This window comes from Scylla paramamosain, chromosome 40, assembly GCF_035594125.1.
Source record: "Scylla paramamosain isolate STU-SP2022 chromosome 40, ASM3559412v1, whole genome shotgun sequence".
In the NCBI taxonomy this organism is placed as follows: domain Eukaryota; kingdom Metazoa; phylum Arthropoda; class Malacostraca; order Decapoda; family Portunidae; genus Scylla; species Scylla paramamosain.
The window spans coordinates 5572335-5583450 of NC_087190.1; the positions used below are offsets into that span (position 1 = coordinate 5572335).

An 11116-nucleotide genomic window follows, 5' to 3' on the forward strand; every position below is an offset into this window, starting at 1 on the left:
GAGAGAAGAGTGGCTGGGAATGGCTGGGAGAGGAGTGACTGGGAACTGCTGGGAGAGAAGTGGCTGGGATTGGCTGGGAATGGGTGGGAGAGGAGTAGCTAGGAGAGAAGTGGCTGTGAGAAGAGTGGCTGGGAATAGCTGGGAGAGAAGTGTCTAGGAGAGGAGTAGCTGGGAATGGCTGGGATAGGAGCGGCTGAAAATGGCCGCGAGAGGAGTGGCTGGGAGGGGTGTAGCTTGGAATGGCTGGAAGAGATTGAGAGAGGAATGGTTGGGTTCGGCTGGGAGAAGCTGGAGTGCCTGGGAGAAACTGGGAGAGGAGTGGCAGGGATTGGCTGGGAGAGGCTGGAATGGCTGGGGGAGGAGTGGCTGGGAGAGACTGGGCGAGGAGTGTTTATCAATGGCTATGAGAGGAGAGGCTGAGAATGGCTGGGAGAGGAGTAACTGGGAATGGTTGAAAGAAGAGTGGCCGGGAATGGCTGGGAGAGGAGTGGCTAAGAGAAGGGTGGCTGGGAATGGCAGGGAGAGGAGTAGCTGCGAGTGGCTAAGAATGGCTGGGATAGAAGTGTCTGTGAATGGCTGGGAGAGGAGTGGCTGGGAATAGCTGAGAGAGGAGTGGCTGGGAATGACTGGAAGAGGAGTGGCTAGGAGAGGGTTAGCTAGTAATGGCTGGGAGAGGAGTGGCTAGGAGAGGGGTAGCTGGGAGAGGAGTGGCTGGGAATAGCTGAGAGAGGAGTGGCTGGGAGAGAAGCGGCTGGGAATGGCTGGGAGAGGAGTGGCTGGGAATGGCTGGGAGGGGAGTAACTGGGAATTGCTGGGAATGGCTAGGAGAGGATTAGCTGGAAGGGGAGTGGCTGAGAATGGCTGGGAATGGCTGGGAGAGAAATGGCTGGAAATGGCTGGGAGAGTGGGTGGAAATGACTGGGAGAGGAATGGCTGTGAATGGCTCTGAGAGAAGTGGCTGGAAATGGATTTGAGACGAGTGGCTGTGAATGGCTGGGAACGACTGGGAGAGGAGTGGCTGGGAATGGCTGAGGGAGCAGAGTCTGGGAATGGCTGGAGGAGGAGCAGCTAGGAATGCTGGGAATAGCCGAGACAGGTGTAACAGCGAATAGCTGAAAGAGGAATGGCTAGTAGAGGGATGGCTGGCAATAGCTGGGAGAGGAATGGCTGGGAGAGGAGTGGCTGGGAATGGCTGGGATTGGCTCGAAGAGGCTGGGAGATGTGTTGCTGGGAATGACTGCATGGGAGAGGACTGGCAGGGAGATAAGTAACTGGGAATGGCTGGGAAAGTAGTGGCTGTGATTGGCTATGAATGGCTGGGAAAGGAGTGGCTGGGAATGGTTGGGAGAGGAGTGGCTAAGAGAGGCTGGGAATGGTTGGGGGAAGAATGGCTGGGAGGGGCAGGGAGGGGAGTGGCTGGGAATGGCTGGAGTAGAAGTGTCTGGGAAAGGAGTGGTTAGCAATGGCTGGGAGAGGAGTGGCTGGGAATGGCTGTGAGAGGAATGGCTGGCATTGGCTGGAAGAGGAGTAACAAGGAATGGCTGGGAGAGGAGCGACTGGGAGAGGCTGGGAATGGCTGTGGGAGGAGTGGCTGGGAATGGAGCGGCTGGGGATGGCTGGGGGAGGAGAGGGTGGGAGGGGACTGGCTGAGAATGGCTGGGGGAGAAGTAGCTGGGATAGACCGGGAGAGGAGTGGCTGTGAATGGCTGGAAATAGCTGGGAGAAGAGTGGCTTGGAATGACTGGGAAAGGAGTGGCGGCGAATGGCTGGGAAAGGAGTGGCTGAAAATGGCTGGGAGATTAGTACCTGGGAATAGCTGAAAGAGGTGTGGCTGGGAATGTCTGGGAGAGGAGTGACTGGGAATAGCTGAATCTGGAGTGGCAGGGAATGGCTGAGAGGGGAATGGCTGGGAATAGCTGTGAGAGAAGCTGGGAGTGGCTAGGAGAGGCTGGGAATGGCTGGGAGAGCCTGGGAATGGGTGGGGGAGAAGAGGCTGGGAGAGAAGTGGCTGTGAATGGCTTTGTATGGCTGGGAGGCTGGGAGGGGTGTGGTTGAAAATTGATGGGCAGGATCACCTTTGTGTGTCCGGGGTAGGAGTGGCTTTGAGAGGCAGGGAGGGCAGTGGGTGGAAATGGCTGGGGGAGATGGGGATGGGAGAGACTGTGAGGGCATTGGTTAGGAATGGCTGGGAGAGGAGTGGCTGGGAATGGTTGTTAGGGGAGTGTCTGGAATTGGCTGCGAGAGGAGTATCTGGTAATGGTTGGGAGAGGAATGGCTGGTAACGGCTGGGAGGACAGTGTCTGGGAATGGCTGGCGGAGGAGTGGCTGGGAGAGAAGTGGCTGGGAAAGGAATGGCTGGGAATGACTGGGGGATGAGTAGCTGGGAATGACTGACAGATTAGTGGCTGGGAGAGAAGTGGCTGGGAAAGGAGTGGCTGGGAATGACTAGGGAAGGAGTTGCTGGGAATGGCTGAGGGAGAAGTAGCTGGGAGAGACTGGGAGAGGAGTGGCTGGGAATGGCTGTTAGGGGAGTGTCTGGAATTGGCTGCGAGAGGAGTATCTGGTAATGGTTGGGAGAGGAATGGCTGGTAACGGCTGGGAGGGCTGTGTCTGGGAATGGCTGGGGGAGGAGTGGTTGGGAATGGAATGGCTGGGAATGACTGGGAGAGGAGTGGCTAGGAATGGGTGGGAGAGGAGTGGTTATAGGAATGGCTTGGAGAGGAATGGCTCCTCTCCCAGCCACTTCCAGTCACTCTTCTCACAGCCATTTTTAGCCTCTCCTCTTCCAGCCATTCCCAGCCACTCCTTTCCCTGCCATTCACAGTCACTTTTCCCCCAACCATTCCTAGCCACTCCCATCCCAGCCTCTCCCTGCCATTGTCAGCCACTCCTCGCCCAGCCATTCCTAGCCACCCCTTTCCAAGCCACTCCTCTCCCAGCTATTCCCAGCTACTCCTTTCCCAGCCATTCACAGCCACTCCTTTTCCAGCCATTCACAGCCACTCCTCTCCCATCTATTCCCAGCCATTCACAGTCACTCACTTCATCAATTCTTCTTTGCACTGTACTGTTACTTAATGGCAAATCTTTAAGAACAGAGTGATAATTTTTCTTCATAACACTTTCTATAACTTCTTTAATAGCAGGAATTATGATACCCTCACCAATAGTGTGTGCCTTTCCTTTCTTTGCTTTCATGAGGGAGATGTTATATGAAGCTCTTAAACCTCCTTCAGTATCACCACTGACGGGTGCTTTGAAAAAAGTCTTGATATTTGATCGACATTTGTGTTTTCTTTCAGTGTCTTGAAATAGTCAAGGTCTTTGTTTTTCTTATCACAGTGAACCGTTTCAAGGTGGTGCTTCATCTTTGCAGGCTTCATGGCATCATTACTGAAAGTCTTTTCACACAAGTGACACAATGGCATGGTGTCATTGGTTAATGAAGTAATGAATCCATATTTCAAATATTTCTGAGAACACTGACGGCATTTCTTCTTAGCAGCAACGACAGCCATTGTGCTTGTTACGCACAGTTTTCAATGCGTCACAATAATCAGTTCGCGGACCACACTTACGGGAGCTGAGCGTGCGCTGAACTAATGTGTGCGAGACAGAGAGAGAGACATAGGCGGGGTGGGGTGGGGTGGGGGGATACGTTCACTGGCTCAGTACGGGACAGAGACGAGAATGCATTGTGTACAGACCCTAGTACAGACAGTAGAGCTGCGAGACACAATGAGGGGGAGGGATTGGTTGAAGGTAGTGTTGCCAGCACTGCTGAAATTTCTGAAGATTCACTGACAATTTGACCTATTGTTTGAATTCAAGAAATTATTATGATTAAAAATAATAGTAATAATTATGTCTGGTATTCTTCAGATTTTTGCAAATTATTTTTGAGAATTTCTAATCAGAGGTTTCAACGGTCCCTTAGACCCCAGCAGTAAATATTCATCGATCCCTTGGTTATTCATTGACCTCCTTTTGACCCCCTAATTATTCATTGACCCCATTTTGACCCACTGATTATTCATTGACCCCCTTCAACCCCCTGGTTATTCATTGACCCCCTTTTGACCCCCTCTGTTATTCATTGACCCCCTTTCAACCCCCTAATTATTCATTGACCCCTTGGATGGTCCCATCAACCCCTGAGGATCGATATTGACCACTTTGAGAACCCCTGCTGTATGTGCTGGTGCTGCTGGTGGTGGTGGTGGTGGTGGTGGTTCCCTGCAAATCATTAAAAGGGGATGTTTTTTTTAATTATTTTTGTTGTATTATTGTTTCTTTGTTGTTGTTATCCTATGTGTGATTATGGATTTTCTTTTTATATGTGTGTGTGTGTGTGTGTGTGTGTGTGTGTGTGTGTGTGTGTGTGTGTGTGTGTGTTTACCTAGTTGTAATTTACAAGGCCTGAGCTACGTTCGTGTGGTCTGCCTCCATATCTACACTTGTCCAGCTTTTCCTCAAAGTTGTGCACACTCGTTGCCAATACTGCCTCCTCACTGAGCTTGTTCCAAACTTATATATTTCTCTGTGGGAAACTTTATTTCTTTGTCACTCAAGCATCTTCCTTTTATTAGTCTTTGCTGTGGCCTTGTCTGTATCTGGTATTTCCCTCTTCTCTTAGCAGCAGTTTGTTATGTGTGTATTTATTTACCTAGTTGTGTTTACCTAGCTGTGGTTTACGGGAGGGAAGTAATCTCATAGTATCCTGTCTCTATACTTATCCAGTTTGGTCTTAAATGCATGGACAGTTTCAGCATTCACAACGTCTTCACTGAGTTCATTCCATTTGTTCACACTTCTTGATGTCCCTTCTACAGTTAACTTTCTTCAACTTCTTACTGTGTCCCCTTGTACTCTGTGTCTAAATTTATAAAACATTCTTTGTCCACATTTTCCATACCATTTTGTCATTCTTTAGATGCTTATTAAATCTCCTCGCTCCTGTTTTCAAGGGTAGGAATTTCCATCATCGTTAATCTTTCTTCATAAGTTGACTTACTCAACTCCTGAACCATCTTACTGATTGCTCTTTGTACTCTCTAATTTTATAATATTCCTCTTTGTATGAGGAGACCACACCACTGCCGCATATTCTAATCTTATCATGAAAATCAACAACTTTTATTTATCATTCCTTCATCCAAATATGAGAATGACATTCTTACTCATTTTAACAAATTCATCATATCTCCAGTAATTTTATCAATGTGTCTGTCCGAAGTCAAGTTTTTAGTAACTGTTACTCCTGAATCCACTTCCTCTTTTGATTTCATTAACTTCACTCCATCCATCTCATAATGATATTTTATTCGTTTTTCACTCTTCCCAAATTACATTACTTTACATTTACTTAAACTGAATTCAATTTGCCAAGATTTACTCCATCTTTTTATCTTATTTAAATAATCTTGCAGTATCAAAGTCATTTACATTTTCTATTCTTCTCATCAGCTTAGCATCATCTGCAAATAAGTTCATATAACTATCTATTTTTTCATTCATGTCATTCACATATATCACAAACATTATCAGTCCCAACACTGACCCCTGTGGGACACCACTAGTTACTTTCAGCCAAGATGAATTTTGGTCTTGTATTACAGTTCTCATCTCTCTATCATCCAGATAATCATCCATCCACTCCAGTAGTCTTTCTCCAATTCTTCCATAATTTCTTATCTTTCATAGCAATCTTTGGTGTGATGCTTTGTCGAAAGCCTTCTTCAAGTCTAAGTAGACACCATGCACCCATCCATATCTGTCTCTCTTGCACAATATCGACTAACCTTGAATAAAAGGACAATAAGTTCATGGAGCGTGATCTTCCCCTTTTAAATCCAAATTGACAATTAACCAAAACTTCGTCTCTTTTCAAGTGTTCTATCTGTCTTTCCTTAATTGTTCTTTCACATAGTTTCCCTACAACACTAGTCAATGACACTGGTCTATAATTTAGTGGGTTTTCCTTATTTCCTCCTTTGAATATTGGTATAATATTTGCTCTCTTCCAATCTTTTGGTACTCTTCCCTGCAACAATGATGTCATCACCATACTGTGATTTTTATCAGCCATTTGTTCTCTGCATTCTTTCAGTATCCAGTTTGATACTTCGTCTGGACCAGATGCTTTATTTACATCAATTGTGTGTGTGTGTGTGTGTGTGTGTGTGATTACCTAGTTGTTACCTAGCTGTGTCACGCAGGAGAGGAGCTATGCTTATACTGTCCAGCCTCTGTATCTATTATTATCTATCTTGGCCTTGAAATTAAGAATAGTTTTTGCTTCCACCACACACTCATTTAGACAGTTCCATGTATCAACTACTCAGTGGAAAACTATTATCTTTTATATCTCTTCTACAATTTTTCTTTTTTTTTTTTCTTTCAGCTTCTTTCCGTGTTCTCTAATGTCTCTCGTATCCCACGTCACAATGTCGTTGCTGTCAAGCTTTTCCAGTCCTTCCATTAGTCTATATATCGTGATTACGTCTCTTCTCTCCCTTCTTTGTCCCAGAATTGGAAGGTTTAGTTTTTCTAGTCTCATTTTGTATGTCTTTTCTCTTAAGTTTGGGATCATCTTTGTTGCTGCTCTTTGTATCCTCTCCAGTTTCCTGATGTATTCCTTGAGACTTGGTGACCATACTACAGCTGCATATTCCACTTTCGGACGAATCATCGTTACAGTTAGTTTCCTCAGTGTGTGTGTTTGTGTGTGTGTGTGTGTGTGTGTGTGTGTGTGTGTGTGTGTATAAAGATTTTGAAGATGGTGGTAGTAGCAGTGGCAGTAGTTGTTGCAGTTGTAAATATTAAACAAAGATATAGAAGATAGTAGTAGTAGTAGTAGTAGTAGCAGCAACAGCAGCAGCAGTAGTAGTAGTAGTAGTAGTAGTAGTAGAAGTAGTAATAGTATTATTATTATTATTAGTAGTAGTAATGAGGATGGAAGACATGGGGTTGCTATAATGATGTCACCACTGATGGCAGAAAGGATGGACAGTATGGACTGCAGAAATGAGAGAGTGATGGGTATAACGTTAACTATAGATCAGACAAAAATTAGCATTATCCAAACATATGCTCCACAACAGGGCAGAAGTCTGAGGGAGAAAGAGCAGTTTTATGAAACTCTACAGGAAATGACAGAAACAATAAGACATCACGAGAATGTCATTGTCATGGGAGACATGAATGGACATGTCGGACAGAATAGAGATGGAGTAGAGCACGTCATCGGAGAGTTTAGCATTGGCGAAAGGAACCAGGAGGGAGAAAGAATAATAGATTATTGTGTGATGAATAACATGTCCATTATGAATACTTATTATAAACATCAGGAGAGCCATAAATGGACATGGTATCGGTGGAATGAAGCACAACAAGGATATACTGAGAGGTCAATGATTGACCTGTTTCTCACCAACAAGAAAAACTTATTTAAAGATGTTAGGACCATACCATCTGTGTCCTTAGACTCTGACCACAGGTTGGTGGTGGCTAAATAAAAAATTGTAAAACCAAAGGAAAAAGTCAAGAAAAAGCAAAAGAGATTCAAACTGGAAAACCTCAAGGACGAAGAGAAGAAGCAAGCACTACGGCAACTGGTAACATTACGAAAACCAACCGAACTGGAATTGGAAGAAATGAACATAGAAGAACAATGGAATAAATTCAAGAACACTGTGTATGGGGCAGCTGAGGAGACAGTTGGTATTAAAATCAAATATGGAACCAAGAAGAAAAGTACTGCATGGTGGACTTATGATGTTAAGGAAGCAGTCAAAGAAAAAACAAGATCTTTCAGAAAATGGATGAAAACAAGAAACATTGAAGATAGAGAAGATTACGTAGATAAACGAAACAGTGCAGAAGCAACCAAAAGAGCAGCCAAGGAGGACATGTGGATCAAGATTGGTCAAGATCTAGAGAGAGACGTAGAAGGAACAAGAAAATTATTGTATAGCATGGCTAAGAACTATAGGAAAGGAAATAACGAATCAACATATGCAATAATGAACAAAACAGGAGAATTACTAACAAAACCACAGGAGATTGAAGAAAGATGGAGAGAATACTTCCAAGAACTTCTAAATGTGGAGGATGTGGAAGTGGATGAAGAGCGGAATCTAGATATACAGGAAGAACAAGGAGAGAACCCAAATGAGATCAGTACAGAGGAAGTGAAGGAGGCACTAAAGAAGATGAGAAGCGGCAAAGCCCCGGGGGACGACGAGCTCCCTATAGAGCTATTTAAAGCTGCTGGGGAAGAATGTGTAGAGTGGATGAGGTACATTTTCAGTAATGCGTGGAAAGAGGAGAAAGTGCCCCATGACTGGCACAAAGCAATAGTATGTCCAATATATAAGAAAGGCAGTAAAACAGATTGTGCAAATTATAGAGGTATATCCCTGTTATCTCATGTTGGAAAATTGTATGAAAGAATAGTTGAGAAAAGATTAAGAACCTGTGTCGAGGAGAAACTAGGAATATGGCAGTATGGTTTCAGGCCCAATAGGAGCACGACAGATCTAGTGTTCACTTTAAAGATGATAATGGAGAAGAGTTGGGAGTGGAGCATTGATAAATATGTGGCTTTTATAGATCTGGAAAAAGCCTTTGATAGAATTAGAAGAGATTGCTTGTGGAGAGTCTTACAACATCAAGACTACGGCATAAACTCTAAACTGATACGAGTAATTAAGAGTATATATAAGAACACGGAGAGAAGAGTCAAGAACAGAGAGCTGGAGAGTGAATGGTTTAGCATTAAGACAGGAGTGAGACAAGGGGGAGTGCTCTCTCCTTTGCTATTCATTATATACATGGACAGATGCCTGAAGGAAGTGTGTGTAAGGGAGGATAAAGAGATCACGCTGGCCTATGCAGACGATGTCGCTGTCGTGACAGGAAGCCAACAAGATCTTCAAGAGACCATGACAAGATGGAATGATGTCTTAAATAGGGAAGGAATGAGAATGAACAAACAAAAAACAGAAATAATGAAAGTTGGCAGAATAAAGGAGGAATGTAATATTTACATAGAAAACGTTAAACTGAAGCAGACCGACAAATTTTGTTATCTGGGAGTACTTTTCGACGAGGAAAACAGACAGAATATAGAAATTTTAAATAGAATACAGAAGTACAATGCAAATGTCAGTGCATTGTATCCCATACTTAAAGATAAGAATATTCCAACAAAAGCTAAAACCATAATATTTACAACAATACTAAGACCAGTACTTCTATATGGGTCAGAAACTTGGACACTGACAACAAGAACATCTTCACAAATACAAGCAGCAGAAATGAGAGTTCTGAGAATGATCCGAGGTGTGACCAGACTTGATAGAATTAGAAATGAAGAAACCAGAGAGAGATTAGGGATAACATCTATACTGAAGATAATTGAAAAGAACAAATTGAGATGGTATGGACATGTCCAAAGAATGGAAGATACAAGATACGCAAGGAAGTTTCTGGAATGGGTTCCTCTAGGCAGGAGGCCGGTGGGACGACCTAGGAAGCGATGGATGCAGGGAGTTGAAGAAGCTACTGAACGAAGAGGAAGAAATCTACAAGAAATAACCAGAGATGAGGATTTCATGGATAGAGACCTTTGGAGAAGATTCGTAGAGGCCGGACACTGACAGGCATTGCCTACCTTGCGTCTGGTGAGAAAGGTGAGAAAGTAGTAGTAATAGAAGTAGTAGTAGTAGTAGTAGAAGTAGTAATAGTAGTAGTAGTACTAGAAGTAGTAGTAGTAGTAGTAGTACTAGAAGTTTAGTTTAGTTTAGTTTAGTTTATTGCCATATCACCAGTATATACAATGAACAGTTATGTACAGGTATTGTTGAGGCATTAGTCTGCTGAGCTAAGCTCTTAAGCAGACATGACATAGATTAATTACAGTAATACATGTTTCCATGACGGCAATAGGTAATAAATTAAGATTAATAATTATATTACAAACAATTTAAGACAAAAACTTACATCCTACAGACAATCATGACATTAATAATCACACCTTTCCATAAAAAAAAAGAACTGCATTTGACATTATTGTGCATTAATTGATAGACTTTGCAATTTATGAAAATGTTTTTTAAGTTTACTTTTGAATATATTGAAATTAGTTATAGTCTTCAAATCATCAGGTAAAGCGTTCCAACACGTAGGTCCAAAGCAATGTATTGAAAATTTATACAATGTTGTTCTATGTTGTGGACAAATCAAGTTGATATTATTTCCTCTAGTTCCTTGGCTATGATGAATATATCTAAACAATTTCCTGGTACTCCTAATTTCACTTAAGTCATTATAAACAGATAAAAGACAAAAGTATTGCAATAGGTAATCAAATTTCAGTAATTTCAATTCAGTGAACAAAAACTGTGTGGAATCATGTTTTCTTTTGAATGTAATGGTTCTTAAAATCTTTTTCTGCATTACAATAATTTCTTTTACAACTGAAGGCCATGTACAACCCCATAATGATAAACAATATATAAAATGAGGATAACATAGTGAGTAATATAGATTTTTCAAGGCATCAATTGTTAGGTTACGACGAATTTTGTACAATACCCCACAAATTTTTGACAATTTCAAACAGAGTGATTGTATATGGTTTTTCCAGTTTAAATTCTCATCAATTAAAACCCCTAAAAATTTTGTACATGAAACCCTTTTCAATTCACATCCTTCCATATAAACTGTCCTCATTCTATGTTCCACAGATCGATTTTGAAATAATATATAATTTGTTTTTGTTAACATTTACCTTTAATTTGTTAGCAGATACCCATTTACTAATTTTCTCTAATTCAGTATTCAAGGCAGTATGCAAATTATTTAAGTTATCATCATGTAAAAGAAGATTTGTATCATCAGCAAATAATACATAATTAAATTTTTCAGAGGCATTAGAGATATCATTTATATATGTCAAAAAGAGCAATGGGCCCAGTATTGACCCTTGAGGAACTCCTGTGTGAATAACTTTTAGTTGTGATGATTTTTTATTACAGTATACTGATTGTTTCCTATTAGTTAGATAACTTTCTAATAATTTTAATGGTGTTCCTCTTACTCCACTATTGTA

The 11116-nt window shown here is 42.4% G+C and overlaps 1 protein-coding gene across 1 annotated transcript; it reads right to left on the reverse strand.

Moving 5' to 3' along the window:
- Positions 1-1127: 1127 nt before the first annotated feature.
- Positions 1128-2903, reverse strand: LOC135092562 (uncharacterized). The gene is made up of 5 exons (XM_063991177.1): positions 2763-2903; positions 2396-2675; positions 2076-2235; positions 1807-1968; positions 1128-1671 (listed from the first exon to the last, which is right to left on the reverse strand). The coding sequence occupies exons 1-5, from the start codon at positions 2901-2903 to the stop codon at positions 1128-1130; spliced, it is 1287 nt and encodes a 428-aa protein (XP_063847247.1).
- Positions 2904-11116: the final 8213 nt, after the last annotated feature.